Genomic DNA, 22,715 nt, shown 5'->3' on the forward strand with positions numbered 1-22,715 from the left:
TTTGGTTGGAATCTTTAAATCACAACCAACTATAGAAGCAACGTATGTGAAAAGTCTTTAGAGCCTACAGTGTTGGAAGTATATTTAAATTAACTTAAATACAAAATGGAGTTTTCGGTTTTTTAACCGAATGGCAGCAAAAATAAGTGATTAAATTATTATTTAACAGATTTTTTTAAATAAATTTAAAGAACCGTCCTTTTATTACCGCCAATTAAGTCCTCGTAGTTACAAAGTATGACCACATATTTTTATGTGTGGGTTCTTTCTACGTCTAAGCCAGTTTAATTGATTTCATTAAACGTTTTAAGGGAAAGCGATCCAAACTCATTCACAATTTTCTATTTACCTCCCCGGGAATCGAACTCGTGACCTCTCGGCTATAGCCTTAACCTCACACTACAATAAACGTCAATATAAACACAACGCAGCTATGGTGGGAAGGGTTCATTCGATGTAAATTTTGATTTAAGCTCCAGTTCACCTCCCTCTTAGTGCAGCTTTTAGGAACTGACGCTACCAAAGACTTGCCTCCTGAAATCTGATAGCACTCATCTGTGCACCTGATGAGACAATGAGAATACCTATTCACCTAGATTACACTATATTTTGTGATCTAGGTGTCTCTGAAGTCCAAACTATGTAATGAGTTCATTTTAAGCTTCATCGTTGCCGACTTCTTTTAGATATCTTCAGAAAAACATGACTCCTGATTTCAGGAGTCAAGTTTGTAACAGCGTCAGATTCCAAACGCCGCACTAAGAGGAAGGTGAACTGAAGCTTAAATCAATATCCACATCAAAAGTCGATATGTTTTTACTTTTTTACTCAAAAGCTTAAGAAATTTCTATTCTGTAAAATATTCAACCTAATAGTTCATAAAACAGAATTAAAAAGAGTTATCAACGGGGAAGATTTAAAATTTAAACATTTGTTTTAATTCTACTTAAATTCAAAGAGCTAAGTATGAGATGAATTTTCAAAAATACACAACCACACGTAAGCCAGGCGTTTAGACACAGGGGCTGTCGACAAAAGCCGAGGGATCTACATTATTCTACGCTACCCTTTCGCAGAATGAAGTCAGTAAAGACCCCCGCAAAATAAGTTAGCGTTATTTATGACAATAATGCGATTCGGGCTCGTATTTCCAAGCCGTTACAGAAGTTGTAATAACGTCAAAAACATTCGTTCCGATCTGACCTTCTATAAGGGCAAACGTTGACATTTGGGGTACAGTCTGGCCGCAATAAACTTGAGCAGACTGTACTTTGAACGACTTAACCTTCTCTGGATTGAAATGTTCATTAATAAGCGTGACCAATTATCTCGAGTCCTTTATTAATGAAGGAGTAATAAAGTTTAATATCTTCATAGCTTCGCGAATCTTAAAGTTGACGTTATTAGTCCGCCTGTTGTTTACTGCTAAATTTTAAGTTCGACTATTCGAATTTCACTCCCGAAACAAGTAGAGATTTAAGAATCGACTAATTATTTTTAATTGTCAACTTACAACACCGATTCTTTACTTTACAAGTAAACTTTAAAGATGCGAATACGAAGGTACAATACGTGTCACGGATAAGTGAGATGTTTTGATGTTTTTATTTGTTGAAAAAAACTTATAACCAATAGCAAAAAGAAAGTCAAACCGTTCTAAATGGAAACCGAATAATCTAGATTTCGGTATCTGTCACAAGAAAGTCAATCCATTCATGTCCTAAAAGGTTATTATTTAAATGTTGCATATCCAAGATATGCGGATCGGCTTGTTAGTGCAGTCATTGAAGCATTGTTGGTCCGATTTTTTTTACTGTGAACCGAATTGCATAAAATTTTGGAATTAGGTTTCATCTTACCCTTAACTTCAAAAGTGAAAATGATTTGAACTCCGCAACCACCTTGGGGGTGGTTGCCACCCCTTCTCGGGAGTGAATTTATTTTTTTCAAAACAACCTCGGATATCGATAGAAGGCCTAATTTTAAGCAAAAAATATCTATAACGTTTTTCGAAAAATCCAATACTTTTCAAGTTATTGGCAATTGAAAATTCGCAATTGTTTCACGTTTTTCATCGGTTTTTTGCAAATATCTCCAAAAATATACGTTTTATCGAAAATTTGATAAGGAACACAATTGTAGCAGGTAAAACAATGAACAATTTTGTTTTTTTATAAAGTATTCTAAAGTGCAATATTAAGCTAGATATTAAAAATCAAAGCCGTTTTTTATTTTGTCTGAAATTTAATCGATGTGGTCAATGCCATCTAGCGGCGAGCAGATGCATTTTAGGCATTCTAATAAAAAAGAGTTTTATAGTGCTTGAAATAAGCTTTAAAATAAGCACTATTAAAAGTCTTTTGCACGTAAAATAAGTGATGCTGTATTGCAAATAAGAGGAGCATCTAATGTTTTTTTCTTTTAAATCAATGGGTTTTCATAAGTGCCATTTCCACCAAAATTAAAATTAATCGTATTCCGCCTAGAATCAACTTTATTATGAAGAGTTTAATAGATTATATCAGTTTGGCTGCTTCAGGACACATATTTTTCAAAAAGTCACGATTAAAAAAAATTTCAAATTTTTTAAAAAAACTACCTTTTTTTCATAATATCTCAAAAATGACGACACATACGAATAAAAGTGTAGGTATGAAAAATGTAGGTATATTTTCTGACAAACAATTTGGATTTTTTTATTTTTCTGTAAAACAAAAATTGACGGAAATATGATTGTTTAAAGAGCGCGTGGCAGCGCAATCACAGCCTCTCTCTTAAGCCCTTTAACCCTTCACCGTTTGAGAAAAAGGTTTTTTACTATATATTGCAATAAAGGATGTTGTAGCTCTCTTAATTAACTTTACAATGGTTTTTTATAAATTGTGATAGCATGAAAATTGAAGGAGTTATGGTCAAAAAACTTATCATATTTTTTTCTACTTAGTAACTGAAAATTTCGGACTGTGAATATTTGGAGCAATGTGAAAGTACGCAGTATAATAGAGACCCAAAACTATTTTAATGTGTATATATATATACATAATATGGCTCATATATTTTGGAAACGTAGGCATGAATATATACCAACTTTTCTTATATGTATATATAAACACATTTGAGTAAATTTTGTATAATTTGTAAATATTTTTATCCAATAAATGGCAATTTTTTACTCTAAATTAATTATTTTTTAAATAATATGTAATCATATATATTTTACTGTTTTAATTTAGGGGTAGTTTTAAGGGTAGAAAAGCTTATAAGAATATGATAATCATTTTCGAGAGTGGTGGAATAATATTAAAATCCTTTTCATTTTATCAAAAAAAATTTTTAACAATTTTTTTATCAAGGGGTAGTTTTCAAGGGTTGAAAAGGGGGTTAAAAATTTGATAATTATTATAGAAAATTATAAAATATTACTAACTCTATACTTACATCTTTTTTTATCATACCAAAGTATTTTTTTGTGATTTGTTCAATTTAGGGGTTGTTTGCAAGGGTTGTAAGATGTTCAAGGGGTTGAAAATGATTTTAATATGAGGTAATTGTGTTATAAAACACTTTAAAATTTCACCACTTACTATTAAACATGTATGTTTTCTAGCGATAAAATGGCTCAATGTCGATTTTTTCCATTAAGGGGTTGTTTACACCCCTTAAAAATAATAGGCGGAGTTCAGATCATTTTCACTTTTGAAGTTAAGGGTAAGATGAGCCTAATTCCAAAATTTCATGCAAATCGGTTCACAGTAAAAAAATTCGGAGGTAAGACCGTATTTTTCGCTTCAATGACTGCACTATGTATGATTCAAACAGTTCCATTTTAATAAGATTATATCAGTTAGATTAGCAAGGTGTATTAAAATAATTTTTATGCAAACAGTTTCATTGGTAAACTATAGAAATAAATATTAGTTTGAGTTACAAATTTTTCCTATATTAAAAATTAATATTTATTTGTATATTTATATTTTATATCTTGTCTGTATATATACATACATATTTTAAATTATCTTTAAATTAATATTTTGAAACATTTCCGTAATGAAAATTTATGTACAGGGTGAATCAGAGCTACTGGATAAAATAGGGGGGTTTCAGAAAACGGAGTTTCTATCTTCACTTGCTTTACCGCTACAATCAGTGGCCCAGGAAGTCTTGTTCTCTGTGTTTATATGTTTGGAATAACCATTTTCCTTTTTTGTTTTATTTTGATATTCGACTTAAACTGATTTAAATATTGTTCCAATATTATGTTGTAACGTAAACCATTTTTTCGCCAAGAGTAATTTCTGTTAAAGTCAAAACTAGTGAATTAAATACTTATTTACTCTATTGCATACACTACATCTATCTATTTCCGATTTTTAGTTCACTTTATTAATCCTTGTTAATTTTTGTCTAATTTCATTTATTTTGTTTTAATATAATTTATTTACCAAATAAAAAGTTTAACTTTAGTTTTCTTGTTACGAGAAAATAATAGTTTTGTGTGATGTCCACCCATCAGATGTTCATTTGGGCAATTTTCAGCAATGTTATCATCCAAATTATTTGTTAATTTATTTAAAGAAGCTATTTCTTTTCGTTCTTGTTTGTCCTTTCTCTCGTTCTACCTTATATTGGGTATTTCAGAACAAATCGAATTTAGAAACAAAAATATTTAAGATTCGGATACTGAAAAACTCTTCTTCCATTCAAATGGAATTGAAAAAATAAGCACTAAGTGTTAGGTCCAAATACTAATGGTTATAGTCTCGGCTCTCTAACCGAGAGATCACGGGTTCAAATCCCGGGGAGGTCCAATCATGTACTTTGTACTTTAATAAAAAACCAGTGCACTTCGAAGCTGGCATCGCTAACGCTGAGGCTTAAATGAGATTAAAAAAATTTGATTAGTATCAACCAATTCTTCCGTCAAAATCGCTGTCAGATGTGAGCCAGAGGATTGTTCAAAAAGTCACCAGCTGATTGTGTAGAACGGGGCATAAGAGGTCTTGTGGACAGTCGATCGCTACTTGCAACTTCCAACAGTTTCCTCAAACGAATTCGTTTCACAGTCGACCTGCGCGCCACGGCGTCCCTGCGCATGCGCAGAGGCCACACAAAGCCGTATCTAGCACACGTGAGTGGGGCTTAAAAGCGTGCATTTCATTATAATCAAGTGCACAGTAATTAGGGAAATCGGCTGAACGTCATTTCGCGCAGCATTTCTTGTACAAACAACACGAACACGGGAATTCACCGTTTTATCTTTTCAGAGCCACTGGAGCGTTCGAAAGTAAAACACAAACAAGGTTTGTTTTCGAGGAATAAAACCAGCAAAATATAGATTAAAGGTGAAATCGTGCCGCTGTGTAGCGCTCCTGTCTTGAAACCTAATTTGACAGAAAGCAGTTTTTCTCTATTTATCACCTTTGACGTAACACCTTAATTTGTTTAATTTTAATTCCCGACCCCACTTGACATTTCCTCTCGTTATTTTAATCCTGTGTGTTGTTTACACTTGAAATATATTCTTAATTATGTTTCATACCCCGATAGATACTGGTGCGCTATTTGTCGTTTACCTGCTCGCCTTAATAAAAGGGTTAATGTGGCAATTCAGACTATTCATATTCTCCTCTCGGCACATGGCAGTTTAATTCTGCAAGTTTGCTAATTAAGTGAAAACACCGCATTAGTTACTTTTCCACTTCGCCTTGTTAATTTTGCAACCTCAGTTTGTCAAGTATCAACTATTGTTAAGTTTGAAATCGCTTATAACTTAATTATTGTCAGCCATATAATTTGGAATTAAATCATAAAATTATGTCTTGGTTATCATTTTGGAGGAATATTTCTCTACTGTTTCGTTACGAAAAGACTGTAGTTTTGGTTTTAAACTCTAACTATTTCTATTTGGATTCCTAGTCATAATAGTAATAGCTATACGTTTTATTACTTCCTCATTGTTATATTAAATATTTAATAATTTTTAATTTATGGGAAACCTTAGTATTGTGTATTTAGCATTAATTCTATTAAGTCCCTAGTAATTGTTTGTAAATTGAATAATTCCGACGAGCGGTAGTTTTAAGTGGGGACAGAACCATGCAAATATTGACCTACAACAATGTTTACTAAAACACAATCTAACAAAGCGGATTTATTGTAATGACATAAGTGAAAATTGATAATTTCTCATCATCCTTAATATTTCTAACTATATATTGTTTTTAATCGTCGCAATTTGAGAAATATGGTATTTATTATTTTTCAACAATTCGTTAGTTGCTTTGCTGTTTTTAGTTACAATATTCAATTAATTTATATCATCTTAACTTCTAAGTACCCAAAATTGCATTTATGTTTCAGTTAATTTATTATCTTTTAAGGGCGTTCTGTCTATGCCAGTGGCATTTTAATTTATGGTAGTAAACGGAAGGGGAAAGGGTTCCACAAACGTTTATGACCTCTCGGGAATCGAACGCGTGACCTCCCGGTTAGAAAGCCTCAGTGTTACCCCTACACTGCCGCGAAGGTCAAAATTTAGTTATTTCATTCTCCGAAGAAGCGAAACTTAGATTTATGAGACACTGAACACAATCGATTGCCGTTTAAAAGAAACTCCGGATTCGACTAATTGCGAGTCCACTAGACCAATCGCCGGTCAATCAAAACTGATGGGGACGATTGCCTGGAGGGAGGAAGGGTGACGCTTGTGGAGGGAAGGGGTGTGTTCGCCACCGGTGAAACTATCGGTTATACATCACACTAATGCTATTTATCAGCTCGGTTTCACTGAAAATGCCGCACCGTTTTATCGGATCGCTGTTAAATGGTTGGCAAAAATCAACTATCGGATAAATTGGATATCAAAGCTATTATCGCGTTAGTGAATTGTCCAGTGGCTAGAATTGTGTCATCATTGGTTTGGTTAATTGTTTCGTCGTGTTTTATCGCGGCTTTTATAGAGGCGTGTAAGTTTCGGTCTGGTGCCAAATGGTGGATATTATTCACTCATCAAAGCCGTCCCTGGTGGCCAAGTGGTTAGCGTCTCGGCTTGACAAGCTCGGGGACCCTGGTTCGATTCCCGGTTCGGCTATGGAAATGTTGTATTCTTTCAAATACCATCTGGTACTGTCCTAACTAATATGATTAACATTTGTAGCTAATTGTGCACACCCATCGTGATTCATTCACTACAATCATACTGTCTTACATTAAAGATATAGATTGATCTCGGAGCTTGTTTGTCCGAATGAATTAAAAAATAAAGCGCTTGGTGTAACTGTGTATTGATTTATATTGAGTAAAAACCAAACTATTTTGAAATTGCTGTATCCCGATTTCATTTACATCGTACAATATTTAAGTCTGGAAGCTTAATTCAGAATTTGTAGGTGTCCCTTAGAATCTATCAGAAAATTATAGTTTCTGAATCCCCATATACAATGCTTGTAAATGGGCAACGTTCCAAGTGTTGTAGACAATTTGAAAGTGACAAAAAAGTTGAGAAATAGAATAATGGTTGTATAATAGTTTTCCTTATAGCTCTTTTAATCTGCATATCAACATAATCTTAGTAATAACCACATTTTCAAAAAATCACATTTGTTGTAGAATGTCTTTAAATTGGTGAAACATTATAAATTTGAAAATACAGTACTATTAAACATTAACACATTTAATGCATTTATGCAGTAAGCAGTTACATTAATAAATTATAAATAACCTTTAAGAATAAAATATTAAAATTCTCTTTACACCGAGTATGTATGTAAAAAAATTGTGTTCGCCTTACGTTTATGTGTATATTTTAATTTGTATAAGTTATGTCATCCAAAACTTATATGTAATACGTAGGCTACTGAGGTTTTTATGAAAATATACAATCGACATTTTAAAGAGTTAGGTTATTTGTCTTTTTTAAGAATATTCTTTTTATCCTCTTGACAATAACTGTTTTGTCTTCTATAGTAATACTAAAGTTTACAAATAGTTATAATTTTTGTAGCATATCCATTATAATCACTATATAGTAAATAAATATTAATACGTATTTAACAATATCTGTGTGTGTACGTAAATGACGTCATTTTCCATTTGAGCATTTTTTCCAAGTGCAAGTAAAAGAGATCCGATGTACTATCAGCATTTAACACTGCCCCTAATGCCTCTCTCGTCAGATTTTATCACCTCTTATGAAACCACTTTATTCGTATTCCAAGAGTTGACAACATTTTAATAATATTTAGCCAAGAGTGGTGGGGGACTCTCCAGTAACGTTGCCATAGCAACAACAGCGAGTTAGTAAGAAACGAGTGCTAAACGGTAAGTGCTTTGTCATTAAACTTCATACAAACTTTAATTTGTTCTTGTTTCTACGCCGGGAATGCTGTGTTCGAAAGTGCTTTTCCACTTTTTCCAATAGTTTGTCGATGATGTTCAACGTTATTTGCTTTAGTGTACTCCACCATGAAAATCTCTACTTTCGTCAACCGAGCAAATACAACGTCTCGAATATCGTTAAGTAGGATTTTATTGTCTGAGCGTAAGTGAAGCCAGGAGATGGAAATAGGACATTCTGGCTGTCTGTCTCCCCCACAATATCGTATATATATCCAAATATATATTTGGAACGAATTTACCTACAGGCCTATTTCTGGTACATGTTGAATGATCGTTATCAAACATTTCTAAATGGTCTAATGGGTTATGATAGCAAAGAGAAAATCGCAGAATAAACCAATTTGGATACAATCATATGACATTTTAATATCTAACATAGTGACCCCTATTGGATAACTATCCACAAGATATCTCGAAAAAGATTTCATCTGTACACTTTAAACTCAGCAAAAAACTGCATTTCTACCTAAGCAAGTTGAGTTCGACGATAATCCTTTATAATGATCCTTTAATAATGAGGAAGTAACGCGTTTTAAATTCCATTTGAGTTCAATCGTATTTTATTCACATCGTAATGATCTTACCTAGTCTGACGGCCAATTTGCTCCCTAAAGGAACATAACGTAGTTTTTCGATAAGTCAGTAGATGAAAATTTTAAGAATAGTATTTATCTTTTACCACCTAACTGTTTGTAGGAATCTAAATTGAAGGCAAAAGTTTTAATAAAACGAAACGACACATTTTTTCACAGGTCGTATAACAAACCTTCAGATTCGTAAATAACACATATGATCGTCAGTTAGCTAGAGAGAGATGACCAACGTGCTTGGTCTCTTTATCTCGTTGGCTGACGCTTATATAACTATTATTAATGTGTCTGGAGGTTGGTATTAGGTGTGCAGCTATAAGATGAACTGTGAACAAGTTTATTGTATGTGTTTATCTTTTATATCTCTCCTAGAAGACTTTTCTTAAACCATTTTACGAAACACTAGGTTGTGTTGTACATTCTAAATTGGAACCAGACCTATTACTAGTTTATTAGATTTTCACGTGTTTTTTTTCATACGGTTTCTATTACTATTATTAATTATTTTGCTGAAAATAGTTCTGAAATATGTATTTTCACGTGGTTAGAATACGATTGGCAAAATCGTGCCCAAGAAATTGCTGGTGGTAGAGAACTTTCTCTTCCAAAATACCGTACTATTGTAGTCCCACAACCTGCAGTCTGCGGTTATCTGTTTCCACATCTTATTAGGGGAAACCCTCGCGATACTCCGCAGATTGCACATCGAAGGCCATCTTTCATTCGCTATGTTTTATTCGTCATATTTCACAACGTACCCTCACCATTACATAAACTCGGCTTGAAATATATGCGTAACTATTCATGTAATTAAATAATTAATTACATTACTTGAGGTATTCATTTCATTTAATGCATTGTTAAAGGGCATAATTATAATAATTTATTGAAATAATCATCGATATAGATGATGAGACAGTTATGATACAACCACAACAGTAAATAAACCAGTCGGTTTTTAATTCATGTGCATACTTATTAGTGTTATTAATTAATTACATTAGTTGAGTTATGCCATTTATTATGTGTCAAAGGTCAGAATTATAGTCTTTTTTAAGTAATCGTTGATATTGCTAATTAAATCGTTTATATGGCTCTGATAAAGATGTTTCAGTTAAACGTAATTCAATTATGTGATAGAAAGGCTTTAATTACTATCCTAACTACGAGTATTTACGTTGTTGAACCGGGCAAAATTTATCAAACGCGATTTTTAATATTTTAGGGGCCTTTCTTGATGAATTGTAAGTTTTTGGCGAGCATTTGCAGTTATGGCAGTGGTAAAGCTCAAGTAAAATATCGGGTGGTATAATTATACCAGGTGAAAGAGAACCAAATATACCCACAATTAATTAATTCATTATGTATAATTTTTAAATTATATCTTCTGCAAAGGGAAAGGTTTTTTTGAATATATTATAATTTACTATCCTGATAAATCTTCCAAATATTGTCACTCTGTTTATTGGTCTCGGTGGAAACCAAACAAACGCTTCATTACACAAATGACCCGATGTCTAATTCAATTACAGCCGACAGGCTTGCGCTAGGCTTGGCTTTAGCACCTTAACTGTAACTGGCAGGAACACTCTGTTCTGGGAACTGTTTGGGCAGGAGGGGGGCGCAAACAGACAAACAAATAGACAAACAGAGGCCGAGGTGTCTGCTGCTGTTTGTCCTGGTTATCATAGGAGGAACAAGCAGCTCCTGTATGCTGGTGTACAAACAAACATACACACCGCCCCCGCAGTCAGGTACCTCTATGGAGAGTACCCTAATCATCATCCTTTGGCCGCTAGGCTTCCTACAGCAAACACTCATACAAGAGAATTTCTAATCTGGAATGCGCCTTCTCAAGAAATCTCATTTGGTCATAATCCATAAGTTTGTGATAGTATTATCTGGACAACTCTATTTTACGATCCTTAATGAACAGTATTTTCAAACCACAGGGAGAAATAAACATTTCAACAAATCCAAAATGCTCGGCAAATACAAATTTACTTTTTATTTTCGATTCAAGAATCTTTTTAAATAGGTTCTTTATCTCCATTAGAACCGGTGGTTGCATGGTCTCTAAGGCATTGGCCTTTGGATCTGGGTTAGAGGCAAGCGCAACACCAAATCCTTTCTGAGACCGTATTTATTTTTGTTAGTTATATGTATGGTAATGTATGGTAGCAATCATGAAAAGATAAAATATAAAATTGTCACTATAAAAACTATTCGCAACCTTTCTAACGGTTAGGCATATTTCTACCATTGACGTAGTCCAGAGCTACACAAGGAAACCTGCCACTGGTCCTAGTGAAAAGGACTACTTTGACATGCCTAGCTTTGAATTGTCTATGGTAACGATTCTTCTCCTTCTAGGTTTCTGAGAACTACATACAGGAACGAGAATATTAAGTGCCTCAACTCAAACCCAAGTGGAAGACCATGTCATTTCAGAAAGCCAAAATATTACTAGACTTTTAGTGTGTCCTTACTGACAGTGACTGTAATGCTTAATTACAATTTTCTGTTGCAGAGGAACGACAACTTGGACTTATCCTGCTCGGTGTCACAAGGCATCCACAACAGTTACGGCATGACAGATCAGGTAGGCATGATCAACAGCATTATATAAGTGTGTTGGAGAAAATTATAATGCCTGATTTTTGTGTTAAATTGAGTTGTAGACGTTTACTGTCTTGTATAGGTCTGTTAGGCAAATCTCAATGAACCAAAGTTTGCAAAGGGTTTTGTTCTAATGTGGTACAATAATTCATATAATTTTGTAACATCTCCGAAATGTTAATCGTCTATTTCTCCAGGGTGAAATTCTTTCCTTCGACCCATGTTGAAATGTTATCAATTGACAAACTATCGCTAACTGAAAGATATCTCGGAGGCATTTAGATAAAATGCACAGAGCCGCAGGTGCATTTGGGGAATTTGTGGTACTCATGATCAGTGTATTCTGTGAGTTACATTGCGTATAAATAGCAGTTGTCTACGTGCAAGCAGTAGAGCCAGTAGGGTAAAGTTCTGAAGTAATTACATTGCGTTCTTCTTTGTTCAAGCTCATCATCATTTTGAGTGGTTACAATTATTTTATCATACATATAACGTCTTTATGGTATGAGGGTTTGATACAATGTGAATTTTGGGTTTAGCTCCAGTATCGTTCACCTAATGAGATAATGAAAATGCCTCTTCACCTAGATTACACTATATTTTCCAGTCTAGATGTATCTGATGTAGAAACTATGTAGAGAGTTCATTTTGGGCTTCTTCGTCGCCGACTTTTAGATCTCTTCAGACGAACATGACTCCAAATTCCAGAAATAAAGTAAGAGACAGCGTCAGATTTCAGACGCTGCACTAAGAGGAAGATGAACTGGAGCTAAACTCAACATTCACATTGTTTGATAATTTGAATCTTCCTCAATTTTTTTAGTTTTTTACCCGTCTTTGCCTGATAATTTTAAAATCATTGATAGCGGTGTAGGCTATAAATATAGTGTTTAATGTCAATCAACGTCTAACATTTGTACCGTCTATTTATCATTATTTTAAATATTTAGGTTAAAGGCAGTTACAAAAATTTATACTTTAATGTTGTTTTTTACTAAAGCACGATTATTTATTGTGAAGTCAATAATCAACAGTTTACTAAATTTATGTACATGTTTCGAAAGTTGCAATGAACTGGTTACGATGATTGTTTACTGACTGACTAACCTTTATAACTATAAATAGAAAATATTTACTTTCAGTTAATACATTAATAAAATTGTGTAGGCTTACCTGTATTTTGTTTTTAGTGAATATTGAAAATGAATTATTGATCGTTAACAGTCGAAATAGGTTTTATATTTGTAAATTAATATCCATTTAGACTATTTTCTTTTCTATTCTTTTCGCAATCTTTGTTCTCTACAATTTATACTCGAATATCTGATCTATTTTGCATTCTGTACTTAATCTTAAGTGTGACATCGTGAACGAAAACTTCCATAAAGTACAACTAGTGTTTCGATAGTGAAGTAAAAACCCGCAATCACACAAAAAAATAAGCTTGAAAACAAAAAAATAGAACGCTAAACTAAATTCCGCGAAGATGAGATGGGTGAATAAAATTAATTAATTAAAAACAAATATTACTCCCAGCAAATATTATAGCAGCTGATGGAATAGGCAACATAATGAATTAAGTATAAATAATTCATCCACCGAGCAAAGTTTTGTTTTTACACGCTAGTTTAATTCATTACGAACATAGGTTATAATTATACAATAACAGCTTCGTATTGCCATTAGCGCAGAATTTATAGTGAAACAATATAAGTTTAATTTGCCTTCATAATAATGGAGGTATATTTTACAGTGACATAAACAAACGTGTTTTACGTCATTTTGATGTTTCTCATAAAATGTCGAATGTCTGTCTATTGTATTCATCATGGAAGCGTACAAAATAACTGGAAATAAAATGTGACATTAATGTCAGAAAAATATTGTTTCAAAATCTATCCTGTGTGAATACGTAAAGAGTGTTTTACTTAGTCCTCTATTATTTACCATGTTTAGTGTCTCACTACAAAATTCACGCAGGAAACAAATTTATGTTTGTGAGGTGATTTAGTTTCTATGTTATTTTTCCTGTAAAGCCCTGGAGTTATAGTTAAAGCGGCGGTTGAGACCTACGAAAATAATTCGTATATCCAATGCATTTCGAGTTAGTTAAAAAACTTGATAAATATTGTAATACTTACATCAATACTAAATGTCTATTTCAAATAAATAATGTTTGAAATAGACAGAAATCTTTTTTGAAGTAATACAAAGCCCATGTTGTAATACAAATTATGTTGAAAATTAAATGCATCATATTATATTCAGGTTCATGCTATAAGTATAATATTATGTTATAACATTAGGGTGTGGGCTAATTAAAATGTAATAACAAAAAGAATCAATTTGTTTCTGATTACGTAAGAGGTTTAAAACACTGACAAACATTTCTTGCTCTACCTTCCGATTTTACTATAAATATTTTTTTTATTTGGTAAAACAAGTAACAAAAACTCATTTTTTATATGTATTTTTGTCAAACAAAACCCCAAACTGCAAATGACTTTTAGTTGAAAATTATGTTGTGTTTATTTAATTCCACATACTTAGGCGGGTTTGAAAACATTCCTGGACATCCATTCCTTAACATACCGTGATTTTTACAAATATTACTTATAAGTATTGAATTAATATTTCTAAGAGATGCTTAGCCAACATCTTTAAATCACTACCATTCATTTAATACAGACATGCAATTCAATAAATCCACCTCTCATTATAAAATCAATTTCAATATTTGCCATTGTATATTCGTAGAAATTGGTTTTAACACAGACTTGAAATAATTTTAAAGATTCCTTTAAATAAATAATGTGAAGTATTTACACGTGATTCAAATTAAATTGTAATTTTCACTAGTGCAGTTACAGACTTACCCCAGCTTATGTAATGAGTATATAAATTATTATATGTCGTATAAGTATGAGAGCTGGTGTAAATCAATTTATAGTGCGGATGCATTCGTAAAAATATTTATATCCGCTATTCACGGCGCAAACGATTATATTAAACTACTTTTCTTACTGGTTAGTATGGTTTAGTTTTTGTTGGTGTTTATTCTATAACATTTATTTCTAGTCAACATATAGATTGTCGGATCAGACAAAAACGTTAAGATAAATTTTTAAATTGCATGTAAAAACCCCTTTTTTATATTTTAAACTGTTAAGATGCTTTTTCAATTCATACATATTGTCAATGTGTAACTAAAATGGCATGGCAAGCAAACTTACGTGATTAGTTTCCTAGTTTAGATTTTTTCTCAGATTACTTTCTAGGGCAGAAAAATTCTAATTCTTGTTCAGACACGAATCTACCTGTTGATTATTTTTAATTATTGCAATTTTACCCACCCACTGTTAATTTATCATTACTAATGATAATGTAACAACTGATTACTCTCAGATTTACACCCTCATTTGGCAATCTTCGGATGTAGTGGTCCGAGATAGGAAGTCCTTGTTGCGTTTACAATTACATCTCGGTTGCCTGCAAGAATTTTACTGCGGAGTAAAATGTTCCATAAGGCCACACTTCTGATAATCGGAAGATTCAAGTAGGATCACCATTTTGAAGCAAACGTCTTTCAGTCCCTCTTTTTCTGTTAGATTTACAATCAAAGTCAGGTGACGTCCTTTACTTATTTGTTTATAATTAACGTTCTACGATTTTATAAGACATCAGGATTAAGGATCGCTCTATGTAACAACAACAGTAATACAACGTTTCGTAAGATGGTATCTGCTGTCTTTTTCAGGTGCGAAATATTAAAAGAGAAGTTTACGATTTTTAAAATCTTTGCATGTTTGTAATATTACAAACATATACTGCAAAGAAGTATACTTCTTTGAAGAAGTAGACTGTTATACATTACGAGTTCTAGTTTCTTGCAGAAATCTACGCATTGAAACTGTAACTCAGTGTTCCATAATATGTACCCGTAAAACATTAGTAAAGAAGGATAAAATTCGTCAATTTAATAGACCACTTTAAAATTTCTTAGTAAAAAAAAGTCTTGAGTTGTAACCGGTTGTGGACACAACGCGTTCAATTTTATGAGTAATCATATTCAAAGTCGATGTCATACTATGATGCTACAACCGGGTAGGCGGCTCCGCACAGCACACTGTTGCGATACGGCATCATAAACCAGTTTAATGTCGTTATTTACGGCATAAATTCATCACGGCCTCACATTTAATGCACTTTTATGTGTAGGCCGTTAAACGTGAAATCTCCTGGAGTAACGACTTGCAAATAATGATGTTGATTAAAGTTTTACAGTGCGTTCCCCCGCCGAGCCTAATGTGCTCTCGGTGTCGGGTCTGGATGCTCCTGCACTATTATATGTTTTTACTGGAAAAAGTGCGTTTTTTTAAGTGTGCCCCTGGGTGTATTTATGTTGTTAGTGTGTTTATTTAGAATATTTTGTAAGTTTACTTTGTTATTTAAGTTGGATTTACCAAATAGGCACCTATAGAAGTCTGAATAGAGTAGAAGAATCATATGTAAATGCAAATTTGTATTAAAATATGTCTTTGTAAGACTGAAGTAGTATTATCTCTATAGGCCCAACCCAAAAGTTTAAAATTTAAAAACCTATTTTACAACTACATATTCACTTAGTGTTCACTTATTTCACCAATTGTCATAGTACGTTTTTGGGCAAAAAACAAATGTAGCTCTTAATCACCAAAGTCTTCTGTGCTTTTAAATGACAGTTTTGTTCTTAAATTGCATTCCATTTATTAATATTATACTATAAAGTCACGTCAGTTACAAATGTATTACAGACATTCAAGCCTATTCAAACTAATCCTATTTAATTATAAGGCCTAAATACTTATTCCTTACAGAGCACTTATTTACTACCTTCATGTAGTCTAAATCATTAATAGAAATATATTATTTAATATTACGAAATATATTCCTTGAATGAACCCTAGAGAAACATCTGAAAATACGCGATGAAATTAATCGTGAATATGTTAGCAAAATGTCTGATTTCCAACATTTTAAAAATCAGAAATAAGTCACATTTTCGCTAAAATATTCTGGAAAATATATCTTGGCATCTTAATAAAACTTAATGGGCTTAAAATAATATCTGACGAACTGGTTACTGAATATTTTAGTTTCATTCGATACGATAATAATGTGTTTAGTTTCCAAAAAACACGGTCTTCTTTATATTTTTGCTCCTAAATCAAAAGAAAAATAGGCTTCATAAAATTGTTTGGGCCAAAAATAATTGTTTTAATAAGATACAATTATTCACATGTGTATTTTAATTTGTGGAGAGTAATATAATACAGATATCTCTGTCTTCCAAAATAGTACTTCCAAAAGTTTATATTGGAGGCAATCCATTGGTAACAATATTACACTTTATGCGATAAATATTAACAATAGTTTAGTCATATTAGTCTCATGATTCCTTTTCTAATATAATTGATTGTTCGATTACTAATACTATATATACTCGTACTCGATTACATTTTCATTAACTATATCTATTTATATAATTTTAACCAGGGACCATCAATGGCGGTTCATAATCGATCTACCGGAAATGCTTGTTTCGGTTTAAATTGGTTTTTTATGCGAGCCCTGCAGCTGGAAAATTTAAAAACGCGCGGTTGGAAAAATTGAAGTAAGCAGAAACGTAAAACAATTGGAAGGGAGATTAACCCTTTGCGCATCGATTGTAATCACCAAAGTACACAGGGCGAACCCTTTGATCCGGGCTTTCATTATTTAATGTATTATTACAGCCCTATATCGCTGTGACGTTTAATTTGTGAATTGGTGCTTGAAAAAAATACTTCAAAGTATGCATTAAATATGAGAGATTGCGAGAGCGCATTTATTGTTTGTTTGGTGGAAATATTTTAATTTACATTTATGCCAGGAGGCCGCATTTTCATTTTGGGAATACAGTTTTCACATTCGTTTGAAATCTGTGGCTCGCTAGTCAGGATTTTTTTTAACCAGTTGAAAACGAACACACGTCAGCATTTTGTGTATTTTTACTCTTTTAGTTTTCGGTTCCGAAGAATGACAACGATGCACGAGTGTAATTATTTGAAAACCCACTAGTTTTACGATATACATCAGTAACTTGTATTTTGATGTGTGCTTTCTACAATTTTTGGAAATAATAACGAATAAATGTTTATATCGCTGGGTGTTCACGACAGTGAGGGAGATTCCTTACAGTGCATCAACACCAAAAAATTTGCAAATTATATTTATAAGTAGAATTTGAACTTTTTTAAATATATATTTTAGGCACATTACACGTACATTATGAATATTAACATATGTGTGTACTTTGTTCATAATTATTTCCAAAATTCATATTTGTATTGACGACATTTTTGGAAGCCTTATCATGGCAGACTATCCAATATTTCCATTTTAATCACTAAATGAACTGTAAAACGCTGCAAAATAAATCCATCAATACTATGATTAACTGCTGTATAACTAACAATGATGAGTTGGGCGTACAAAACATTTTTTTGGCTACATCCAGTTGTTTTTACAGTTTCAATCCAACGCACTAACAACGTTTTTGGTGTGGTTTTGCGGGCCGCCAACGCTTTCTTCAAAGTATTAAACATTCAACGAGACCCCTCGAAACTCTGCTCGATCGATAGCTACAAAATAACTTTTAAATGAATTGTACATGTTATATGAGTTCGGGACCCGAGGGAGCAAACATGCAATTAATGTCGGCGGCATTAAATTTTAATATTCACTCCCCGGATAATGCCTCCCCAACAATCGAGGATGTAGAGAAGTTTACTTCCTGGATACAGGTTGGTGAACATGCGAGGGCGGTTTGTAAAACCCCTCCTGTTAAATTACAAATTCTTAGAATTCTAAAACACAGTTTATTGAGAGCGATAAATAAATAAAAACAACTTTTATTTACCATGAGAACGATTTACTTTTAACTTAAAAAGTGTTGTTCTGTGTTTGACATTTTTTTTTATTAAAGTTTAATTTAAATTTTTCTTTATTATTTTGTATTCTCTTTTAATAAGCCGCAGCTCTTAGGCTATGCTGGCTTGTTTTTGGTCACTGTGGCTATTATTACTCTCGTGATTGGACCTCCCCGGGATTTGAACCCGTGATCTCAGTTAGAGAGCCGTGACTGTATCCACTAGTCTACGGAGGAAGACAATTTAAATTTATATTATTTAAATTTTAGTGGTTTGTTTATTGTTGTATTTTCTATGGTATATAATACTCTACTTCATCGAATAAAATTTCAAAATGAACAATTTATTCTCATTCCGATGGGTTAATGATTTTAATTGTGTTTCAATTACAGTTCCCTAAATTGGATCCATAAACAGGCTTACTAAATAAATGTGTACATTTACTATGCAATTATTATAATTTGTATAGTGCTTTATCTCCATCAAAAGAATAAAATCAAAGCTAACTAAATAGTTTGTTTACAGTACAATAGACTTCGATCTTTGTATTCGTATATAAATAAATGTTGCTGTGTGTTTGCAAAGGCAATAGTTTATATTTATTTATCTACTAATATAGTAATCAGAAAACAAAATGCTCGAAAATCTTCTTTTGTGAAATAAGATTGTTTAACTGTGGATAACGAGAGACGTGTCCTAATTTTCAATAAATTATAATTTAAAAGTAATACAGTTATTTTTAGTTTATTGTTTTTATTTCAATGGATATGAAACTTCTTTTTAATGATTTGTATCTGTATTTGTATTCTGGTTTATGAATTCTTCAACCCTGTAAAATGCTTGTGATAATAAACATTTCTAGCTTCATTTTATATAAACATTAATCGATTTCCAAGTTGAAATATTAGGTAAAAATAATTGATCCCAGTTTGAAGTGGAAGATGTTCAAATTAATTTAATCTACATATGCTGTTGGTGCCCAGAAATTTGTATACCCTATGTGAGTGTATTGCATTGCTTGCCCCGCTATTGTTATTATAACGTGATTTTGTAGTGTAGACATGTAATAGTATTTTAATTGGCTGCTCGTTAGTTAGTGCATTTATACTTATGGAATTTGGCTGAGCGTCGTTGAAGCCTGCCACTCAGTAGGCTAATAATCGTTCTATCTATCAATAATAAAATAGGTTGTAGACTAAAAATCTTGCATTGAACTTCAGCGAAGCCTGTTACAGGACACGTGGAGTTCAGTTCTACCTTGTATAGTTAACACAAATCGTTTAAAACTTTTTGCTTCGCGTTCCGTGGCGAAAAGACGAATGCCAAAGCAAAAAAGGGCAGTCGGGACAAGGGAAAACTGCACAGTACAAATGGAAATAAAAACACGAGTGTGCAAAGTAGTGTAAACACGTGAAGAAGCAGACTTGCTTCCGTTTTTCTCGCTCTAAGAGATGCCGAGAGCACTGGTAGAAGACTCCCTTAAAATCCCATAAAATCTCCGTTAACGTAAACCGCGAAATGGTCTCTAAACCTGTTAACGACATCACTGATCTTTTCTGATTTACTCCGCTGTTAACGAGCCAATGTAAATCTAACATGATTGTTTTATAGTTTATGAAACTCAATTAAGGCTCCTTTGAAGCTATATATCCTTAAAATTTATTACGAACTCTATTAATCAAAATACACTGTATATTTATTTCTGCTCTTTCGCTCAGCTTTGGTTTCTTAGGAATGTCAGAAAAAGCATATCGAGGCCGGAGTAAAGATGAATTTAATGTGTATTAAAGGACACGGAAATGTTGTCATTTAAAGGTTCAATTGAAGAATGCAATTTTAGTAAATCGTGGAGTCTATTATAAATGCGGAGGCTGTAATTATAGATTTGAATTATCTTTTAAATGTATCTAAATCCTTTTAGGCGTTTTTCTCAAAAACCGTTAATGGGAATACTGCTGGAAGAAGATAGCTCAATAGTGTTTTTCGTTTTCCAATAATTTCTAATATTATACTACTTTAATCATAGTAAGATCACATTAACAAAGATCTAAATTAGAGAAACTGATAATTTATGTGATATCCCCTTCTTCCACCAATAAATTAGGTATATAATGGAGATTTTAAATAAGCCTTGACTATGAGTTTAAATAAAATAAACAATTAAGTAATACTGTACAAATAAAACTGACATTTTTAAGATATAACTGACCGTATTTTGACGAAAAGTGCCTCAATACCAGCCAAAGATTCTCAAAAAAGAGAAACAACGGTCAGAGATATTGACTTTAAATTTTATGAGCATGAAGGAACAGGGCGAGTCTTATAGAGTAATAGCCGAAAAAACACATAATATAATATTTTTTTCTTCCGGTAATTTCCTCAGTATATTTTCAATATTGTGGTTTTAATTTAGTTTTTAATATGTAATAAATTAAAGTTTTCCATGTTTTTTAATACATTTTTCTATTATGGTATATAAACAATTATTGAATACTATATGGAACAAAATAACTTATATTGGTTTATAGATTTATTTTATTTTATAGTATTTGGCGCGAAAATAATTAAAAGCAGCTATATACCTTTTACATCCAAAAATCTAGCAAAAATTTCAAAATAGGAAAAAACTTATTTGATTGGTAAAATTCCCAGGAATGACATTCAATAACTTTAGTTCCGAGATATTTTTTAAATTTAAACCACTTAATAACATAACGCCTTTTTGAATTTCAATTTAACAATAACTTTGATTAGTTATATGTGTATAGAAATTAATTAATTGACTTATTTAATGAATATTACAGAACGTAACTCGATGTCCAAATGAGTTATGACTTTTGAAGTGGCGACATGTGCTATTGTGTCAACAATTAATTGATGACGTCATTCATTATGTGTTCACAACTGCGGCGCCATCCTTCTTGAATTCAATATTCCATTCGTGTTATTAATTTTAAAATTACAATATTATGGGAAATCTAATTGTGTTTCTACTTTTCCTTTAATTCAGAAAGTAGCGCCTTATTATTCTGTGTTCACTTATTTTATTTTACTACCAGATGTCGGTCTTATCCTGATGGGCTTCAAGGTCACTAAGGTGACCTTCTAAAAAATATTAAAAGAAGAGCTACTGTAGTAAGAAACGGATTTCACTAATTTTTGCCTGTAGTCACAGTTACGATTTGGATATGCCCAATTATAAATATAGGCCCAAATAAGGATAATTTTTAGACGCTGCTTTTTATATAATAGCCTACTAATTTGTGGTGTTTTTTTAAATAATATTATATTTATATTTGAGCGTTTAAATTAGTATGTTTCTAGTTAATTACTGTATATTTCTCAATCTAGCTTCGTATTTTCATTCTTACACGTTTCATTCAAATTGAAACAAGGTTATTCTGTTATCCAAGGAGTCTTCAAGGAACAAATTCATCCTTAGGATAATCCAGTAGGTATTTGGTAGGGTTAAATTCGGTAAAATAAACTTTAAGTAAGTAAAACTAACTATAACTTTAAAAATGTCACTCGAGGAATTATATAAACTTACAGTAGGTATTTTGGACAATTTTGATCCAAAGAAAATAGTTACCTATAAAAATATACATTTTCAACATTTAGTATACCAATTACACGATATCTTTTATATACATATTATAAAAAATAATCTTCAGTTTTTTACGGGCTTCATTTCGAAACACTATTGCTTTCCTTATAAAAAAAGGAAAAAAGAACCGGTCTCCTTTATAGTCTTATGGTCCACGAGGATCTTGTAAAATTGAAAGAGGAGGACAGTCCATCCAATGGTAATGATAAAAAGTGCAACAGTCATAATCAGGATTTGAACCTGCGCTATCACTGCTCTAATTCACAGCCCAATGCCTGAGGCCGTGAGCCAACCGACTATACTTCCTTATTGATTGTTTTATTAAAAAATCTAGTTCTCCTTCTTCCAGGGAAGTTATCTTAAAGTGATGTCACCAATTATTAATAAAATAATGAAGTCAACGAAAATTGTTATATCACAGTCTGTGTTGCTATAAAGCATTGGGAACGATAGCACTAGTCATAATACTCGGTATAAGCACGAAATATAATTAAATCATTCATTCAAGCTGTTTTTGTAATGGTTCACAAAAAATCTCTATTAAGTACTGGT

At 32.3% G+C, this 22,715-nt stretch overlaps 1 protein-coding gene across 2 annotated transcripts in view; it reads left to right on the forward strand.

The window, feature by feature from the left end:
• LOC124367656 (TOX high mobility group box family member 4-like) overlaps positions 1–22,715 on the forward strand; it is a 270,405-nt gene that overhangs the window by 187,188 nt on the left and 60,502 nt on the right. For both annotated transcript variants that reach the window (XR_006922919.1, XM_046824654.1), the window contains exon 2: positions 11,518–11,589. Coding sequence is in view for 1 of the 2 variants with exons in the window: in XM_046824654.1 (XP_046680610.1) it covers positions 11,518–11,589 (72 nt within the window). In the remaining variant the exon portion in view is untranslated. The remainder of the gene's footprint in view (positions 1–11,517; positions 11,590–22,715) is intronic.

This window comes from Homalodisca vitripennis, chromosome 8 (assembly GCF_021130785.1).
Source record: "Homalodisca vitripennis isolate AUS2020 chromosome 8, UT_GWSS_2.1, whole genome shotgun sequence".
NCBI classification, from domain to species: domain Eukaryota; kingdom Metazoa; phylum Arthropoda; class Insecta; order Hemiptera; family Cicadellidae; genus Homalodisca; species Homalodisca vitripennis.